The sequence below is a fragment of the Salvelinus fontinalis genome, chromosome 24 (genome assembly GCF_029448725.1).
Source record: "Salvelinus fontinalis isolate EN_2023a chromosome 24, ASM2944872v1, whole genome shotgun sequence".
NCBI classification, from domain to species: domain Eukaryota; kingdom Metazoa; phylum Chordata; class Actinopteri; order Salmoniformes; family Salmonidae; genus Salvelinus; species Salvelinus fontinalis.
Genome location: NC_074688.1, coordinates 13,172,889 through 13,193,934, shown reverse-complemented (window position 1 = coordinate 13,193,934; position 21,046 = coordinate 13,172,889). Strand labels below are relative to the sequence as shown.

At 42.3% G+C, this 21,046-nt stretch overlaps 1 protein-coding gene across 2 annotated transcripts; it reads left to right on the top strand.

Moving 5' to 3' along the window:
- Positions 1–213: 213 nt before the first annotated feature.
- LOC129821953 (transcription elongation factor SPT5) lies at positions 214–20,976 on the top strand. Of its 2 annotated transcripts, none has more exons than XM_055879727.1 (30): positions 214–354; positions 734–849; positions 1,291–1,450; positions 1,575–1,640; positions 2,683–2,694; positions 5,329–5,398; positions 5,512–5,577; positions 5,690–5,755; positions 5,861–5,891; positions 5,991–6,059; positions 6,240–6,491; positions 6,600–6,689; positions 6,784–6,854; positions 6,963–7,068; positions 7,202–7,295; positions 7,410–7,546; positions 9,690–9,845; positions 9,975–10,121; positions 10,391–10,537; positions 11,553–11,678; positions 11,780–11,864; positions 12,048–12,158; positions 12,701–12,803; positions 12,919–13,046; positions 13,154–13,259; positions 13,632–13,790; positions 13,922–14,090; positions 19,873–20,076; positions 20,342–20,437; positions 20,576–20,976. In XM_055879727.1, the coding sequence occupies exons 2-30, from the start codon at positions 763–765 to the stop codon at positions 20,714–20,716; spliced, it is 3,255 nt and encodes a 1,084-aa protein (XP_055735702.1). In that variant the 5' UTR covers positions 214–354; positions 734–762; the 3' UTR covers positions 20,717–20,976. The 2 variants fall into 2 exon arrangements, with proteins under 2 accessions (XP_055735702.1, XP_055735701.1); XM_055879726.1 differs by having other exon boundaries at positions 2,680–2,694.
- Positions 20,977–21,046: the final 70 nt, after the last annotated feature.

Genomic DNA, 21,046 nt, shown 5'->3' with positions numbered 1-21,046 from the left:
GCCAATACAGAAAAAAGTAAAGGAGAGCACTATACAATATGGTGAGCTTAGCAAATTATGCGTTTTTGTTTAGCCGCCAGCTTTATGCATCTTCGCCATTATTATTACAAAGTAGGTGTTCTGCTGTTGACATGAGACCCAACACCACTGAAATAAAACTCTTTGACGAGACTGCACCAATTTAACCACTGCTTGAACCATGATTTCGAACCCTCGCGGGAATTTGATTCGTCCCACTTCCAAATCTCGTGATTCTGTGTATCGGAGGAAGACGTGGAAGTGCAAAAAAAATATCAACGTAAAACCATATTTTTGTTTTAGTTAAATCCAACCCAAGACGCGCGTTTTAGAAAGGTAATACATAGCTTTGCTTGGAATGTATTTATTAAAATATACTTGAAAATGTGGGTTGTTTGCTAGCTTAACGTTAGCTTGCTAGCGTGATTCGGAGGTTACTAGGCCTTGCCTTCTATCAACATTGTACATTCTCTGTATGGTTTCGGTGGTTTACATTATTTTAATAAACTAACTAACTACAACATGTATTGTTGGAGAATAACTTAGCTAAGCTTGTTATCCTGAAACATCTTTACTCCAGCTTTTTGGCTAACTAGTTAGTACAGTGCTAGTTAGCAGCTAGCAATTATTTTGTAAGTCTCGCCCAAAGAAGGACTGTTTGAACTAACAGTTAACGTTAGTTAGCAAACTAAAATCATTGTGTTTTTCAACTCAGTCTCTTTAGAGGAGGCTGCTGCGCCAAGAATGTCGGACAGTGAGGACAGCGACTTCTCTGACAACCAGAGTGAACAAAGTAGCGAAGCCGAGGAGGTGGACAAAAATGAGGCAGAGGTAAGCTAGCGAACACGGGTCTGGCTAAAACTGCATACTAGTTAACAACTTTAAGCCGTCTTATCTAACTAACGTTCGTTAGTTAGCTGTTAGCAGGTTGGTCACATGGTAACATTGTAATTCGTGTAAGATAGGGTTTCCAGCACTGTTATTACACACAGTAAATAAAGACCATAAGTAATGTAACAAGCAGCTAGCTATCTGTAACAGCACGGCGCTAACCTCAGGCTATCCAAATAGCTAGCCTGACTGTGCATGGATGGACCTTACACAGTTGAATGGGTGGGTGGAAGAGATGCACCTGTGCATGCATGGCCCTCGATTTTCTACTGTATCCGAATTGATGCTAACAAATCTCCTAGGTTGGCTCCAAATTGACATTGCAAGTTTCACTGCATTTGACATAACTTGTGAGTGGTTTGAATGTTTCCCCCTAAATAGGAAGATGGGCAGGCAAGTTTATCTGGCAGTGATAAGGCAGCAGAAGAGGAAGGGGAAGACTTGGCAGATGAGGAGGAGTATGACGAAGAGGAGGAAGAGGACGATGATGACCGTCCCAGAAAGAAACCCAGGCATGGAGGTTTCATCTTGGATGAAGCCGGTAAGCCAAATCTAAACTCTAATAATACCATCACGGTGTAGAATAGTTGTCCACATGTTCTTGCTCACCAGAAAGTTTTCATTGAATGTATCTGAAATTCTCCCTTTCCCTCTTGTTTGTTTAGATGTGGACGATGAGTATGAAGATGAAGACCCGTGGGAGGAAGGTGCTGAGGATATTTTGGAGAAAGGTAAGGTCACACATGCTGCCTTGTTTGAGGATATCTCACACCTTAGAGGGAGTTATGAATGAACAACGTTGGGGCTGTAGTCTGTTGCGGAGGACTCAGTTCATGAACTTTGTTGCGTTTAAATTATTAGAAAATGACTTTCCTATGGGTGGTGTGCAGATGCTTAGGCATGATGGATTGGTCTGTAGTATTGTTTGGATTCTAGAAGGGACGGGAAGCATTACAAGTACAATCAAAACATCTAAGCCAAAATTATTATATGTGAGAGTATTGACTGTGTTCTTCCTGCGCTAATAATTCCTTTTCTTGTGCATGCCTCCTTCAGTTAACGGTAAATCAATTCCAGATTTTCTGCTGTGTGTTTTCCTTGTATCTAATTACATGGATTAGTTATCTCTCATTCAACAAGTCACATTCTGTTATAACTCCACCCACATTTCCGCACTACTGCACATCTAACGGAGCACAGATGGCAAATACATTATTGGGATCTCCTATAGTAACTGGGCTACCTGTATGAAGTAATACATTAGTGTATTGTATTTGACAGCTGTAACCTATTTACTAGTCAGGAAAATATTGTAAAAATGTTGTTGGATGGTATGTTAACCTGACACCAGCAGAGTTATGTCAATAACTTGTCAATAATCTGACCATGGTGTTCTAGGCACTTAGGTGATCAAAGAGGGAACCAAATGTGGCCATTTGCCTGAAATGCTACCTGTTAGGAGAAAGCTAATATATGTGTGAATTAGCTAACTGATATTGTTTAAGCTTTTTGTGGCACATCAATCAGCCATATCACAAAGACTCACAATCATCCACATTACAATCGTCCACACTATAATCATTCACACTACAATTATCCACATGACAATTATCCATAGTCTCATGTGCCATTTGGTCTAGTCTTATACTATCATTAATGTTTATTTTTTCCTTTAATTTGTTCCTACCTGTGCCCATGCCACTGTGTGCACAATCTCATTTGGTTCGTAATGTGTGTTCCTCCCTCTACCAAAACCTGGCTGTCCTGGAGCAGAGGAAGCCGAGGGTAAGTGTTATCCATCTTCTTCCAATAGGAAAAAGACCCACCTACCACTTGCGGCTAGACATGCGCTGCATTCGGAAAGTATTCAGACCCCTTGACTTTTTCTACATTCTGTTACGTTACAACCTTATTCTAAAATGTGATCCTCCATAATGACAAAGCAAAAAACAGGTTTTTAGAAATGTTTGCAAATGTGTATATACAGTTGAAGTCGGAAGTTTACATACACCTTAGCCAAATACATTTAAACTCAGTTTTTCACAATTCCTGACATTTAATCCTAGTAAAAATTCCCTGTCTTAGGTCAGTTAGGATCACCACTTTATTTTAAGAATGTGAAATGTCAGAATAATAATAGAGAGAATGATTTCAGCTTTTATTTCTTTCATCACATTCCCAGTGGGTCAGAAGTTTACATGCACTCAATTAGTATTTGGTAGCATTGCCTTTAAATTGTTTAACTTGGGTCAAACGTTTCGGGTAGCCTTCCACAAGCTTCCCACAATAAGTTGGGTGAATTTTGGCCCATTCCTCCAGACAGAGCTGGTGTACCTGAGTCAGGTTTGTAGGCCTCCTTGCTCGCTCACGCTTTTTCAGTTCTGCCCACACATTTTCTGTAGGATTGAGGTCAGGGTTTTGTGATGGCCACTCCAATACCTTGACTTTGTTGTCCTTAAGCCATTTTGCCACAACTCTGGAAGTAAGCTTGGGGTCATTGTCCATTTGGAAGACCCATTTGCGACCAAGATTTAACTTCCTGACTGATGTCTTGATGTTGCTTGACTATATCCACATAATTTTCCTGCCTCATGATGCCATCTATTTTGTGAAGTGCACCAGTCCCTCCTGCAGCAAAGCACCACCACAACATGATGCTGCCACCCTCGTGCTTCATGGTTGGGATGATGTTCTTTGGCTTGCAAGCCTCCCCCTTTTCCCTCCAAACATAATGAAGGTCATTATGGCCAAACAGTTCTATTTTTGTTTCATCAGACCAGAGGACATTTCTCCAAAAAGTATGATCTTTGTCCCCGTGTGCAGTTGCAAACCGTAGTCTGGCTTTTTTTATCCCGGTTTTGGAGCAGTGGCTTCTTCCTTGCTGAGCGGCCGTTCAGGTTATGTCGATATAGGACTTGTTTTACTGTGGATATAGATACTTTTGTACCTGTTTCCTCCAGCATCTTCACAAGGTCCTTTGCTGTTGTTCTGCGATTGATTTGCACTTTTCGCACCAAAGTACGTTCATCTCTAGGAGACAGAACGCGTCTCCTTCCTGAGCGGTATGACGGCTGTGTGGTCCCATGGTGTTTATACTTGTGTACTATTGTTTGTACAGATGAACGTGGTACCTTCAGGCATTTGGAAATTGCTCCCAAGGATGAACCAGACTTGTGGATGTCTATAATTTTATGAAGTCTTGGCTGATTTCTTTTGATTTTCCCATGATGTCAAGCAAAGAGGCACTGAGTTTGAAGGTAGGCCTTGAAATACATCCACAGGTACACCTCCAATTGACTCAAATGATGTCAATTAGCCAAACAGAAGCTTTTCCAAGCTGTTTAAAGGCACAGTCAACTTATTTTATGTAAACTTCTGACCCACTGGAATTGTGATACAGTGAATTAGAAGTGAAATAATCTGTAAACAATTGTTGGAAAAATGACTTGTGTCATGCGCAAAGTAGATGTCCTAACCGACTTGCCAAAACTATAGTTTGTGGCTGGGCCACTCAAGGACGTTCAGAGATTTGTCCTGAATGTACTCCTGCGTTGTCTTGGTTGTGTGCTTAGTGTCGTTTTCCTGTTGGACGGTGAACCTTCACCCCAGTCTGGGGTCCTGAGCGCTCTGTAGCAGGTTTTCGTCAAGGATCTCTCTGTACTTTGCTCTATTCATCTTTCCCGCGATCCTGACTATTCTACCTGTCCCTGCCTCTGAAATACTTCCCCACAGCATGATGCTGCCACCACCATACTCTACTATAGGGATGGTGCCAGGTTTCCTCTAGACGTGACGCTTGGCATTCAGGCCAAAGAGTTCAATCTTGGTTTCATCAGACCAGAGAATCTTGTTTCTTAAGGTCTGAGAGTTTGTAGATGCCTTTTGGCAAACTCCAAGCGGGTTGTCATGTGCCTTTTACTGAGGAGTGACTGCCGTCTGGCCACTCTACCATAAAGGCCGAATTGGTGGAGTACTACAGAGATGGTTGTGCTTCTGGAATTGCCTCCCATCTTCACAGAGACACTCTGGAGTTCTGTCATAGTGACCATGGAGTTCTTGGTCACCTCCCTGACCAAGGTCCTTCTCCCCTGATTGCTCAGTTTGGCCGGGCGGCCAGCTTTAGGAATAATCTTGGTGGTTCCAAACTTCTTCCATTTAAGAATGATGCAGGCCACTGTGTTCTTGGGGGCTTTCAATGCTGCATACATTTTTTGGTGCCTCGACATCAATTTTAGAATAAGGCTGTAGTGTAACAAAATGTGGAAAAAGGGGAAGGGGTCTGAATACTCTCCGAATGCACTGTAGGTGTACACAGACAGGTTCTTAAAGTACCACTTGTTTGAACTGAAGGAAACTTACATTCAGTCTTATACATGAAATTGTTTTTTGTTTGATTTATGTGTCTGCTTTACTCTTCAGTGTCCAACATTGACCATGTGGTCCTGGATGAGGATAACTCTGGCTCCCGCAGGCTGCAGAACCTCTGGAGGTGATTTGTTCTAATGGGCTACGAGTGGCTAGGCTTCTTTCATTGATATTTCAGTTGTTACTATGCAGAGCTGTGTTCTTGAAGTCTGACATTTGAATTTTTGAATGTTTCAGAGATTCCAGAGAGGAGGCCTTGGGTGAATATTACATGAGGAAATATGCCAAGCAATCAGGAAATGAGTTAGTATTTTCACAGTAGTAATCTGTCGAAATAGTTGGCCCAAATTTCTGTTTCAAAATTGATTTGACCTTTTATCCCCTTCACTGAAATATCGTTTTTGATTTCCTTTAGTTTTCCTGGGGGTTCTGAGGAACTGTCTGATGACATCACCCAGCAGCAGCTGCTCCCTGGCGTCAAGTATGTATCACTTCACCAAAATGAGAAATAGATTTTTAGTGTACTACAACAATCCAAAATATACTTTTTCTCAATGATCTTGGTATTATATTTTCTTCTTCAAAGGGATCCTAATCTTTGGACGGTCAAGTGTAAGGTATGGAGCTTATATTTTTGTGTAGGTAGACATCCAAAGGTTCAGCACACAATTATATTTTTTCCCCCTATGTCATGCAACATTATTTTGATATTACAGATTGGGGAAGAGAGAGCAACTGCCATTGCCTTGATGAGGAAATTTATTGCCTATCAATTCACAGACACGGTATGTCCCCGCCCTCATTCTCTGCATGGATATGTTCCATGTGTTAAGATGCTAATGTTTGCATTTAGTATTTTATATGATTGATCTCTTAATAGCCTGTACATTCTTGTAGATAAAAAATACAATTCGAGCTTTGATAACCTGTGAAACCGTTTTATTTCCGACACCATTTCTACACAGCCCCTCCAAATCAAGTCGGTAGTGGCTCCCGAACACGTCAAAGGTTACATCTATGTAGAGTCGTACAAGCAGACTCACGTCAAAGCTGCAATTGACGGAATAGGCAACCTGAGGATGGGCTTCTGGAACCAGCAGATGGTTCCCATCAAGGAGATGACAGACGTCCTCAAGGTGGTCAAAGAGGTGACCAACCTCAAGCCCAAGTCCTGGGTCCGACTCAAGAGAGGCCTATACAAAGATGACATCGCCCAGGTACGCATGAAACACATCGTGGAAGACAAAGGTGTGAAATGTATTTTGAAGGCATAAGTAAATATCCTTATCATATTCTTGAAACATACACGTATTCTCCTCCTTCAGGTGGACTATGTGGAGCCCAGTCAAAACACGATATCACTGAAGATGATTCCCAGGATAGATTTGGACAGAATCAAGGCCCGGATGAGCATGGTAAGCACCAGCAGCACTCTGTTGTCACATCCTGTCTACTCACCACCCTCCACTTTGATATCCCCTGACACTCTTCTGGTTGTCTGTCTCCCAGAAAGACTGGTTTGCAAAGCGGAAGAAGTTCAAGAGACCAACCCAGAGACTCTTCGATGCAGAAAAGATCAGGTACAAAGAAACATGTCCTAAAGATGATCATTATTGTGGATTTGATTACGCTATCCTAAATGCGTAAGATCGTCGCCTCAGTTACTTCCTGACAGTGTTTTCTTCCAGGTCACTTGGTGGGGATGTCAGCCATGATGGAGACTTCATGATATTTGAAGCTAACCGCTACAGCCGCAAAGGGTTCCTCTTCAAGAGCTTTGCCATGTCTGCTGTGGTAACACGACCACGTTGCCTCAATACTACTGTTTTATTGGCCATTTGTTGACAAACCTATAAGGAAAAACGGGGCAGAAAAGTGGTCTTCGTTATCTGTACCCATGGCCCATTCTCTTTATCGTCTTTTACAGATCACTGAAGGAGTGAAACCCACTCTGTCGGAGCTGGAGAAGTTTGAGGACCAGCCAGAAGGCATTGATCTGGAGGTGGTGACTGAAACCGCAGGTAACAGCCACTTCTAAAGCATATTCAGGACATGAGATGTGGTATTTACTTTCTGGTTTTCATTTACATGTGTATCTGTTTTTGTAAGAGACGTGTCTTGTTGTGTGACCACAGGTAAAGAGCGTGAGCACAACCTCCAGGCCGGGGACAACGTGGAGGTGTGTGAAGGGGAGCTGATCAACTTGCAGGGCAAGATCCTGAGTGTGGATGGCAACAAGATCACCATCATGCCCAAGCATGAGGACCTTAAGGTAATGGCAAGCGCCAAACAGGCGACGACATTGGGAGGACATTTCAGATTCGTCCAAGAGTTAGGCCTAAATTCAAATTGTATGGAAACACGTTCACATTGGTTAGAATTGTCAAAACACTACATAATGTTCTGCAGGTTTTCGACAGAATTTCGTGCAGATATTCTCATGCCCTAAAGTAAGATTATCAGCCTACATGTTGTTGAAAGCAACCCAAAGACAAGGACCCTGGGTCAAGCCATTACAAGCCAGATTCTTGTTTTGCATAGGAATGATGTGTTGTTATTTATTAGTCTAGCCACATGAATTGGAATTTAATGAGAACTACCACTATAAACCAGGGGTGGGCAATCAACGGAGGGACCTTTTTTAAATTAATTATTTTACATTTTGGCACTGATATTTGTCAAAATCGGCATCCATATGTGGCCAGAAAAAAGGCACTTTCCAAAGTCCATTATAATTTCTGCATACTTTCTATCAGTTTTTAGATGTTCAAGTGTAGCCTGGATTTGTTTTTCAATCCAAAATAATCATTTATAAGGATGCACCAATGTGGATTTATTTTTTATTTTCCATTTTATGGCCTTTTTAACTATTCTAGCACATACTGCAACCAAGTTTCTGTGTTTATACAGATTATAAGAAAATATGTGAAATTACTTTAATATAGGAAAGGTGTAAATTGTTTTATTTGCATCACAAAGTGACTGAAATGCATCTGAAAGGATTTGTAAAGTTCAGGGAAACATCCGGGAAGCTCATCAGGTAATAATTGTATGTATATAAAAAGATAATCTGCCTTGCATTCAATTGCGGTTTTGTCACAGTCCTTTCGAAAGTGTCCTGCGCGGCTTGTGAGTGTCGTAGAGGAAAACAGAAGACACGTATGTGTTCCTGAGTTCTTCCAACCGTTAAAACACTAGAGCCAAAATCCGCTAATAGCAGACATCGGAGGTTACTGCAGTTCTATAAACTAAGCGGCGCAATCAGCTGACTACAGACAAGCTCTTTAAAAATATATATACACTGCTCAAAAAAATAAAGGGAACACTTAAACAACACAATGTAACTCCAAGTCAATCACACTTCTGTGAAATCAAACTGTCCACTTAGGAAGCAACACTGATTGACAATAAATTTCACATGCTGTTGTGCAAATGGAATAGACAAAAGGTGGAAATTATAGGCAATTAGCAGGACACCCCCAAAAAAGGAGTGATTCTGCAGGTGGTGACCACAGACCACTTCTCAGTTCCTATGCTTCCTGGCTGATGTTTTGGTCACTTTTGAATGCTGGCGGTGCTCTTACTCTAGTGGTAGCATGAGACGGAGTCTACAACCCACACAAGCGGCTCAGGTAGTGCAGTTCATCCAGGATGGCACATCAATGCGAGCTGTGGCAAAAAGGTTTGCTGTGTCTGTCAGCGTAGTGTCCAGAGCATGGAGGCGCTACCAGGAGACAGGCCAGTACATCAGGAGACGTGGAGGAGGCCGTAGGAGGGCAACAACCCAGCAGCAGGACCGCTACCTCCGCCTTTGTGCAAGGAGGTGCACTGCCAGCGCCCTGCAAAATGACCTCCAGCAGGCCATATAGCTAGTCTGATGGCTATAATCTGTGAAAAAAATGTTTTTGTTTATAGTTTGCGAGCTAAAAAAATATATATTCTCGAGACATAAAGCAGATAAATAAATGGAAATATCTACACTTCATTATAGAGGGCCAAAGCCTATGTTTCCTGTCACATGTGCTTGGAACCAATAAAAAAGCCTGTCACTAATGTCAATTCCACAAAGAAGATATTTACGAAGTTCTTAGGAAAGATATTTACGAAGCTCCTAAGAACTATGAATTCTTGACATTGAGGAACTACTTAGTTTTTTTTGTTGTTTTTTTTTAAGTAGTGTTTTGTGAATCCGGTCCCAGATTCTTGTTTGCATAGGAAGGGTCTGGTGGTATTTATTAGTCAAGACACATAAACTGGAAGTTAGAGAGAAATACCATCAAAGCATGATGACGACATTAGGCTTCCCAGAAACAAAACATTTACGAGGCAACCAGACATTCCCACTGTGTTCTGTTCATTCTCAACGGCACTGATACAAAATAATGGTTTGTCATTGATGCCTGGTCTGTGTGCAGGATCCTCTGGAGTTCCCGGCCCACGAGTTGAGGAAGTACTTCCGTATGGGTGACCACGTCAAGGTGATAGCAGGCCGCTACGAGGGCGACACGGGCCTCATCGTACGCGTGGAGGAGAACTTTGTCATCCTCTTCTCTGACCTCACCATGCACGAGGTAAGCAACGTCACATTATTGGACTGGGAAATCAACTTGTTTGTTATAATGATGTTTTTGCATAATTCTCTTGTAACTTCAGTGAACCATTATTGATGTTATGGCGGGGTGTGTGTGTGTGCTCTACAGTTGAAGGTCCTGCCCAGGGACTTGCAGCTGTGCTCTGAGACGGCATCAGGGGTAGATGCCGGGGGCCAGCACGAGTGGGGGGAGCTGGTCCAACTGGACCCCCAGACTGTGGGAGTTATTGTCAGGCTGGAGAGGGAGACATTCCAGGTTGTTATTCTTAATCTTCCAGAAATAATCAGGTTCAGATCAAGGCAAACTTACCCAATCGCTTATAGAATAATTATGTGGGCTTAGAGTCGTGCCTGCTGGAAAGATGTTTTGTCCCATTTCAGCTGTTCCTGGAATGTGTACTTGTGTGATATTGCGCAATTTTAAAATTGGTTCCTTGTGTAACGTATATTAAATTGTAACAGATGAGCCTAAATCCCTGAGAATCACTATAGGGCTCACACATGTATTCCACCTCTTCTCCCCAGGTCCTCAACATGCACGGCAAGGTGCTGACGGTGCGTCACCAGGCAGTGAATCGACGGAAAGACAACCGCTTTGCCGTGGCACTGGACTCTGAGCAGAACAATATCCACGTCAAAGACATCGTTAAGGTCATCGACGGGCCACACTCGGTAAGATTCACGACCACAGTTCTGCTTTCTGTAGGTCTAAACTCATAGAAAATGTAACTATAGTAGGGCCCTATAAAATCGATGCGGAAGAACTCGGACGGAATCACGGAATCCAGATATTAAAACGTAATTCAACAATATTCCAAAATGTATATGTTAGTAGGAAATCAACTAAATGTATTGAATGTATTAGAACATTTTATTAATTTGCCTAAGATTATCATAATACATTAACAAAATGCATCAGTGATTCTTAGTTTACTTTCTGAAGAGTCAACACAGAATTGCCTCTATCTGTGAGTGCGTTTGTCTACAGCACCACTTTGTGTAGCCGTTAGCGATGATGCTAATGAGAACAGTGTTCTGGTAGATGGAAAGGATTTCCACAAAACCTTAATTAAATGTTAACTACAAAGTAGTCTGTCTACCTGGCAGAATAATCCTAATTATTTGCATCAATCTAGTGGCGATTTGTTTAGGAAAGTCTGCAATCACACGTGCGCTATAGAAACACTGCTAACGAAAAGTCTTTTGCAGTTGCACACTTGAATTAAAGGGCATCTGCACCCAAAAATTAAAATTCCTTAGATTTTCCCCAGACGTTAAACGTGGTCTCCTGATGTCGTTTAAGCCTCGTTGTGGACTTAGAACATACAATGTTGTTTTTGTATCCTGATTTTTAAAGAGTGCGAGGATCTGAAACCTGGAAAAACAAAACAGAGAAAATGTCATTTGGGGGGGAACTAAACGGAATTAGGCAAAAAATGTAATATTTTCTAGGGCTCTACTATATGCCTCCATCTAGGTATGGCTACTGTACTTTCAAAGCCAGTGTCTGCCCTCATTAACAAATTTGGTAGCAGTTGGCTTGAAGAGACTTTTCATGCTCAAAATGGGACTGTATGTTGAGTTTTAGGCCATATCGCCCCATCTCTAGCTGTTTTTCTATTTGCAAGAGGTACGATTAGCATGAATAGATTGTTAGCATAGAAGTGGTGTGTGGTTTGTTTGCCAGGGGCGTGAGGGGGAGATCCGCCACATTTTCCGAGGCTTTGCCTTCTTGCACTGCAAGAAGCTGGTGGAGAATGGGGGCATGTTCGTCTGCAAGACACGCCACGTGGTGCTGGCCGGGGGCTCCAAGGTCAGTCTCCCACTCGCTTTCACCGCATCACTCTTAACCTTCTCCAGTGGGACCCATCAGAGGTGTTGTTGACATCTGATTCTTCCATTCTTTGGCTATAGCCCCGAGATGTCACCAACTTCACTGTGGGAGGCTTCGCGCCTATGAGTCCACGCATCAGCAGCCCCATGCATCCAGGTGGTGGTGGTGAGTAGAGTACAGCTCAGTTCACAGAGATCATGTGTTGATAGACCCAGTCATCATAAACTGTTTATTGCACAGCTGTTGTTCATTTGTAGATATTAGGGAACGGTCTCTTAGTGCAGGATACCACACTAAATAACTACTATCAGGCCAGAAGTCTTAAACAACTCCTTTCCTCTCCTTCAGGCCAGCAGCAGAGGGGCGGTGGAGGCGGAGGACAGATGGGGCGTGGCCGGGGCAGGAGGGACAACGACCTGATTGGACAGACCGTCCGCATCTCCCAGGGACCATACAAGGGTAATGCTGCGTTCATAACATCTCGTAAATTAGTAAATATCAGCTTACAACTGGGAAAAATCCGCTTGGACACCTCTTCTGGTATGTTTCCCATTACTAGTGGGAAACATATTTATCATCTCTGAGCTCCGACTTCTCCCACATGCTGAAATCTGACATCGCATGCTATTGAAATGATCTCAGTAATGGCATTTTCGGCTGTAAATGTTTAAAAAAACATTTTAATAAAGAATAGATTTTTCGAACAATATAATTTGTTTGAGAGCACGATACGTGTACTTTCAGTTTATGGTTGACGCAGCTTGTTTGCCATTAGCCAATCTGAGTTCTCAACGAGTTCAAAGCATGTGAATACACACAACTAGTTTCTCATAGTTTAGGTCACATGCGAACCAGACAGGGTTGTCTTCTGCCATAGAATGAACAATAGGCACGTTTTGCAAAAGATGCTGTTGCACCATGGGTGTTTGACTTCCATCACTCGATCCTTCTTATTCTCATTGGGGGTATCTTTTGGCTTAACCGTTGCCATTATTTCCCAGGGTACATTGGAGTGGTGAAGGACGCCACAGAGTCGACAGCCAGAGTGGAACTGCACTCGACATGCCAGACCATCTCTGTGGACCGTCAGCGTCTCACCACAATGTTTGTTCACATCACAGATATATTACCGTGATATATTGTGAATTCAGTTTTATATTAATGCAATATTTCACCTTTTCAGTGTTATTGAGTGTTGTCTTGTTTTTGTTACGTTCAGGGGAGCCAAGAGGCATGGAGGAATGACTTCCACCCACGGACGCACCCCCATGTACGGTTCCCAGACCCCCATGTACGGGACAGGCTCCCGTACTCCCATGTACGGCTCTCAGACCCCCTTACACGATGGTGAGATGCACACCAAGGGAATACCTCTATGGACCGCCGTCAGAATATATACCCCCATGACCTGCAGTAGAGCTTGTTCTCATTGTGGTGATTCTTGTTCCCCACAGGGAGCCGTACTCCTCACTACGGCTCGCAGACGCCGCTGCATGATGGGAGCAGGACGCCGGGGCAGAGCGGAGCGTGGGACCCAAACAACCCCAACACACCGTCCAGGTAGGCTACATGTCCTGGCAGCCTGGAGGGCCATCTTGTGTTGTATAGGGCTCTCTCTGTCATGTCAAATCAAAGTGTCTTTGTCATATGCAAACCATACGGGTAGTGTACACAAGTACAATGAAAATGGAGTTCTTGCCGGCTCTCAACAATGGTTCAGCTACAGAAAAATATTCAATGAAAGATTAGTAGAAAAAATAAATGTGTAGAAGTCCCTCATCAGTCTATGGTTGATAAGGGTTTGTTGGTCTTGGTCTTTTGTGTCAAAGTTGAATACAGCTCTTGTCTGTACTCACTACAGATCCTGAAAAGATGTTTCCCTAATAGGATGATTTTTTGGAAGCAGTCTTTAACCTGTTCCTCTGGTTTCAGGGCGGATGACGACTATGAGTTTGGTTATGATGACGAGCCCTCCCCGTCCCCTCAGGGCTACGGGGGCACGCCTAACCCCCAGACCCCCGGCTACCCAGAGGTGCCATCACCCCAGGTCAACCCCCAGTACAACCCCCAGACACCAGGCACCCCAGCCATGTGAGACACATTTTTGTTTGTTTTCTGTCGTCTTCAATGTGTCTAGGCCCCTTTTACAGTGGCGATCAACTGCTCAATGTGGATTTGATTCTCTCTGTCCTAGCCAAGTCCACTGTGTGTGTGTTCCTCAGGTACAACACAGAACAGTACTCGCCGTACACTGCCCCCTCCCCGCAGGGCTCGTACCAGCCCAGCCCCAGTCCTCAGAGTTACCATCAGGTGGCACCCAGCCCAGTGGGCTACCAGAACACACACTCACCAGCCAGCTACCACCCCACCCCCTCACCCATGGCATATCAGGTAAGACCCACCACGCTTGATATTAACTTTTTAACCACTTAGTAGGATTTTTAAACGTTTTTTTACTTAACACCATTTTTACGTCACTGTATGATGCAAGGAACCATTTTACAAAATAAAATGAATGTATCTTTTTTACCGTAGAGAATCAGACAAATGTATTCAAGCCTGACTCAAAATACAACACTGCCCCTACATGTCTCCCCTGGAGGATGGTGGGTCACGCCTGGTAGCCTATGAAAATATTGGAACATAACAATCACAACCAAATACATTTTATGTCTTTATAAAATAATTCCCTCTAGTGCTCAAAATTAAGGGCGTCGTCCCTGGGACAAGAAAACATAACAAATTCATATAACCACTTTTTGTAAAGCAATAAGGCTGATGCAACCGATCAAACCGTTCAGCTTATAATGTTGTTAGAAATGTTGATGGCTGTATGCTACATATGAATATTCCAAAGTGCAATTAGTGGGAAAACACCGTTCTCAAAAGCACACCGCACTCGCAAGCGTTTTCATGTGACAGAATATCCGTTAGAAATGAAGAGGGGAGATCTAAAGATGCAGCAACTAGCATGGGTTACTAATATGACCAGAATTGTGCCTTTTGGCTGCTAGACAATAACATAAGTTCAATTGGAAAACAATAGAACATAGGACTAAGCTAATTTGAAACAAGTTAAGACATGCTTCATCAAATGACATAAAACATCCAGGTTTTAAACAATGAAGTTTATTGTTAATTAGTTAAAAAATGTTGACCGTATTGCTCAGATTCAAGTTGGGTGATGTGCGGTGTGCAAAAAACACTGTCCTTCACTCTCCGGTCTTGTGATGATTTGATCCGAACAAACCATGCCCGTTAACAGAATCAAGCCTTTAGGCGTTAATTTTTATTATCCTTCGTTATATTTGTCAAACATGACTGGTGTTTAGCCTATATTTATCTAATTAGAAGTGTCATTAAAGTTTGGCAAAAATGTTTGCCACCTCCCTTATGTCAGCATCGGTTTGGACATGAAGCTGTAGCCAATATGCATATCACCTACACTTTTGATATGTAAGCCTTTTTCTTTATTTATGTACAGTACTTGTCAAAAATTTGGACACCTACTCATTCAAGGGCTTTTCTTTTCTTTTTACTATGTTCTACATTGTAGAATAATAGTGAAGACATTAAAACTATGAAATAACACACATGGAATCATGTAGTAACCAAAAAAGTGTTAACTTCTCTAGGGTAGGGGGCAGCATTCAGAATTTTAGGTGAAAAGCATGCCCAAATTAAACTGCTTGCTTCTCGGGCCCAGAAGATATGATATGTTTAACTGGTATATTTGGATAGAAAACAATTCTAAAGTTTCCAGAACTGTTAAAATAGTATCTGTGAGTATAACAGAACTGATTTGGCAGGTGAAAACCTGACAAAAATCCATTCGGGAAGTTTCTTTTTTTTTGGTTTTGTAGTTTTCTATTCAATGCCATTACAGTATCCATTGACTTAGGACTCAAATTGCAGTTCCTATCCCTTCCACTAGATGTCAACAGTTTTAGAAAATGTTTCAGGCTTGTATTCTGAAAAATGAGGACGTAAGATCAGTCTGAATGAGTGGACCCTAAAGTGTCACAGAGCTTTTTCATGCGCATGACCGAGAGAGTGCCTTTCTTGTTTACCTTTTATATTGCCGACGTTATTGTCCGGTTGAAATATTAGCGATTATTTAGGCTAAAAACAACCCGGGGATTGAATAGACACATCGTTTGATCTGTTTCTATGAACTTTACGGATACAACTTGGATTTTTTTTCTGCTTGTTTTGACTGCGTTTGAGCCTGTGGATTACTGAAGAAAACGCGTGAACAAAACGGAGGTTTTTGGATATGAGACTTTATCGAACAAAAGGAACATTTATTGAGTAAATGAATGTCTGCTGAGTGCAACCATATGAAGATCATCAAAGGTAAGGGATTCATTTTATCTCTATTTCTGACTTGTAACTCTTCTACTTGGCTGGTTACTGTTTGTAATAATTTGTCTGCTGGGCTATGTTCTCAAATAATCGTAAGGTATGCTTTCGCCGTAAAGCATTTTTAAAATCTGACACCGTGGTTGGATTCACAAGAAGTTAATCTTTAAACCTATGTAAAATATGTTTTGTTTTCTGAATTTTTATAATGAGCATTTCTGTACTTGAATTTGGCGCCCAGCAGTTTCACTGGCTGTTGAAGAGGTGGGACGCTAATGTCTCACGTACCCAAGAGAGGTTAAACATATCAAAATGTATTTTAAATTTGAGATTCTTCAAAGTAGCCACCCTTTGCCTTGATGACAGCTTTGCACACTCTTTGCATTTCTCAACCAGCTTCACGAGGAATGCTTTTCCAACAGTCTTGAAGGATTTCCCACATATGCTGAGCACTTGTTGGCTGCTTTTCCATCACTCTGTGGTCCAATTCATCCCAATCGATCTTAATTGGGTTGAGGTCGGATGATTGTGGAGGCCAGGTCATCTGATGCCGCACTCCATCACTCTCCTTCTTGGTCAAATAGCCCTTACACAGCCTGGAGGTGTGTTGGGTCATTGTCCTGTTGAAAAACAAATGATAGTCCCACTAAGTGCAAACCAGATGGGATGGTGTATTGCTGCAGAAAGCTGTGGTAGCCATGCTGGTTACGTGTGCCTTGAATTCTAAATAAATCACTGACAGTGTCACCAGCAAAGCACCCCCACACCATCACTGGGGTTGCAACCAAAAATCGCAAATTTGGACTCATCTGGGCCGTTGAAGGCCTGAATCATGCAGTCTCCTATGAACAGTTGACTTTGAGATGTGTCTGTTACTTGAACTCTGTGAAGATTTTTTTTGGGCTGCGTTAAGCTCTGCCGCACTCTTAATATTATTTCCCAGACATCTGTCTCTGGTATGTATTTCTCTTAAGGTTGTTTGCAATATGCGGTTGTAGCATTCAGTGTGTTGACATCGTGTGTGCTCATTCTTTCACACTAAGACTTTGTTCATAAAATGTAATGTAGGTGGAATTTCTTTTAGGATCAAACGCGTTTGAATGCTGATCTGAATCCAGTTTCCCAAAAGGCTAAGTTCACTAGAACTCTTGTTAATTACTGACAGCCTCCACTATTCTTGTGGTCCAGATGTTTTTTTGCCCTTCTGTGTCACCTTATACTTAGTTCTCTGCTAAACATATAATCAAGATATTTATCTGTCTCTTTGACTGCTGATAACTTCACAACGAAGTTCACTACGAATACAATGGTGCCAGTGTCTTTGCAATTGATTCAAACAAGTATAGGTTAAAATGAACTGGGATGACTGCATTAAAAGATGAATAGTAGTAGGCTACATAGGCCTATATATTGAAATCAATTTCATGTTCAATCAATTGAGTTCTGTTGCTAATTTTAGACTACTGCCTAGGTCTGTAATTATTGCCTTAATATATATGTGTAATAACATGTGCACAATGATTTACCAAATATGTGATTTAGTGCTTTATTATAGAATAAGCTGTCTCAGTAGGCCTGTTGGCAGCCATAGGTGATCATATAATTATGTTAGATGAAAAGGAAAAATCCACAGTGTGTTAACAAGGCATCGTTCCTACAACAGCCTAATACGTAACCCGTGTTTCTAAAAACACCACGCTGAGAGAACGTGCATATGCGTGCATTATGCATCCTCATGATGTGGCAAGTGACACTTTGATTCTTGAAAGTCAAATATCTTAAACTTGACTGCTGGCATGCAAAACATTTTGAGACGGTACTAAGGGTGGACTAATAATATATATTTTTTATATATATACGTGTGTGTATGTATATGTGTGTGTATACATCCATATATTCACACACACACACACACACACACACACACACACAGTTGAAGTCGGAAGTTTACATACACCTTAGCCAAATACATTTTAAACTCCGTTTTTCACAATTCCTGACATTCAATCCCAGTAAAAATTCCCTGTTTTAGGTCAGTTAGGATCACCACTTTAGTTTAAGAATGTGAAATGTCAGAATAATAGAGTGATTTATTTCAGCTTTTATTTCTTTCATCACATTCCCAGTGGGTCAGAAGTTTACATACTCAATTAGTATTTGGTAGCATTGCCTTTAAATTGTTTAACTTGGGTCAAACGTTTCAGGTAGCTTTCCACAAGCTTCCCACAATAAGTTGAGTAAATTTTGGCCCATTGCTCCTGACAGAGCTGGTGTAACTGAGTCAGGTTTGTAGGCCTCCTTGCTTGCACACGCTTTTTCAGTTCTGCCCACAAATTTTCTATAGGATTGAGGTCCAGGCTTTGTGATGGCCACTCCAATACCTTGACTTTGTTGTCCTTAAGCCATTTTTACCACAACTTTGGAAGTAAGCTTGGGGTCATTGTCCATTTGGAAGACCCATTTGTGACCAAGCTTTAACTTCCTGACTAATGTCTTGAGATGTTACTTGAATATATCCACATAATTGTCCTGCCTCATGATGCCATCTATTTTGTGAAGTGCACCAGTCCCTCCTGCAGCAAAGAACCCTCACAATATGATGCTGCCACCCCCGTGCTTCACGGTTGGGATGGTGTTCAGCTTGCAAGCCTCCCTCTTTTTCCTCCAAACATAAGGATGGTCATTATCGCCAAACAGTTATATTTTAAAAAATAAAATAAAAAATAAAAAACGATCTTTGTCCCCATGTGCAGTTGCAAACCGTAGACTGGCTTTTTTATGGCGGTTGGCTTCTTCCTTGCTGAACGGCCTTTCAGGTTATATCGATATAGGACTCGTTTTACTGTGGATATAGATACTATTGTACTTGTTTCCTCCAGCATCTTCACAAGGTCCTTTGCTGTTGTTCTGGGATTGATTTGCACTTTTCGCTCACCAAAGTATGTTCATCTCTAGGAGACAGAACACGTCTCCTTCCTGAGCGGTATGACGGCTGCGTGGTCCCATGGTGTTTATACTTGCGTACTATTGTTTGTACAGATGAATGTGGTACCTTCAGGCGTTTGGAAATTGCTCCCAAGGATGAACCAGACTTGTGGAGGTCTACAATTGTTTTTCTGAGGTCTTGGCTGATTTCTTTTGATTTTCCCATGATGTCAAGCAACGAGGCACTGAATTTGAAGGTAGGCCTTGAAATACATCCACAGGTACACCTCCAATTGACTCAAATGATGTCAATTAGCCTATCAGACACTTCTAAAGCCATGACATAATTTTCTGGAAATTTCCAAGCTGTTTAAAGGCACAGTCAACTTAGTGTATGTTAACTTCTGACCCACTGGAATTGTGATACAGTGAAATAATCTGTCTGTAAACAATTGTTGGAAAAAATTACTTGTCATGCACAAAGTCGATGTCCTTACCGACTTGCCAAAACTATAGTTTAACAAGAAATTTGTGGAGTGGTTGAAAAACGAGTTTTAATGACTCCAACCTAAGTGTATGTAAACGTCCGACTTCAACTATATATATATATATATATATATATATTATCAGCTATAGTTTGAGTGTTTTCCTTTAAGGTGTCTAAGTAAGATTTGAAAAGAGAACTGATCAGAGAGCAGCCTTTTATTTGATCCCATCAGTATGGACACATGCTCCAACAACTACGCAAACGTTCTCTCTGTGTGGTGTTTTGAGAAATGAGCGTTACGTCTTCGGTTGCTGTAGGAACGATGCGTCGGTAAAACACTCTTAAGCCTAAGTTCCATCGAATCCCGGCTTTGATCTTTGTCTCCTCCTGTCGACCCAGGCCAGTCCGAGCCCCAGCCCGGTAGGCTACAGCCCCATGACCCCCGGCGCCCCCTCCCCGGGCGGCTACAATCCCCACACCCCCGGCTCCAACATCGACCAGACCTCTTGCGACTGGGTAACCACCGACATCCTGGTGCGCGTTAAAGACACCTTCCTGGACAGCCAGGTGGTTAACCAGACAGGCATCATTCGCAGTGTCACGGTGAGTAGCAACGATCACACCACCTCTCCACGTTGTTATTATTATATATTGTTATTATAGTGTAAACACATAGGAGAATGGTTAAATTAGACCCCCCCCCCAGGTTAGACATATAGGGGATCTCATGTCTCATTCGAGGGGGCTGAGCCTCCCTTTCCCCATCTTAACCATGTGTTACGTTGAGGAGTTTGTTCTATCAAACACAACATGAATGGTCTGAACCAAGTACTCCATCGTTGACCTGATGCGTCTTCTCCTTCCTCAGGGTGGCATGTGCTCCGTCTTCCTCCAGGACACAGAGAAGGTGGTGAGCATCTCCAGTGAACACCTGGAGCCTGTCACCCCAACTAAGAACAATAAGGTAAGGCTTCTTCTCAAAACAACACCCCTTTTGAGCTCACAGGGTCTGGGGAAACTGGACAGTGCATAGATGCATGGTTCTTTGGGTTCATAAGGCCCTGACTGCTCATGGTGTGTTGTCTGTGGTGCTTCTCTCCAGGTGAAGGTGATTCTAGGGGAGGACCGCGAGGCCACAGGGATCCTACTGAGTATCGACGGGGACGACGGCATCGTCAGGATGGAGCTGGATGACCAGCTGAAGATTCTCAACCTCCGCTTCCTTGGCAAGCTGGAGCTCTGAGCCATCACACCCCAAACTCACGCCCTCACTGCAACGCAGCGTCACTCAAAACAAGCAGAATATGTGCCCTCATGTTCACTATCAAAGATTAAAGTGAGAAATGTTTTTTCATTTAGTCAAATGTGTAGTCTTAGTGAAATCCCATCGGTTTTTAGTGCTCTGTGATTGTCATTTTTTGTCTATGCTTTACATTTTTGGTTTAGAAACTACCTTTTGGGTGAGAGTATACCATGTCAATAAATGTGAAGTGTTTCAATGTGTGGTGTCTTTAAAAACATTGTGTTTTGTATATAGGTAACAATAAGGTGCTTTAAAATACTCTTAAAGGGT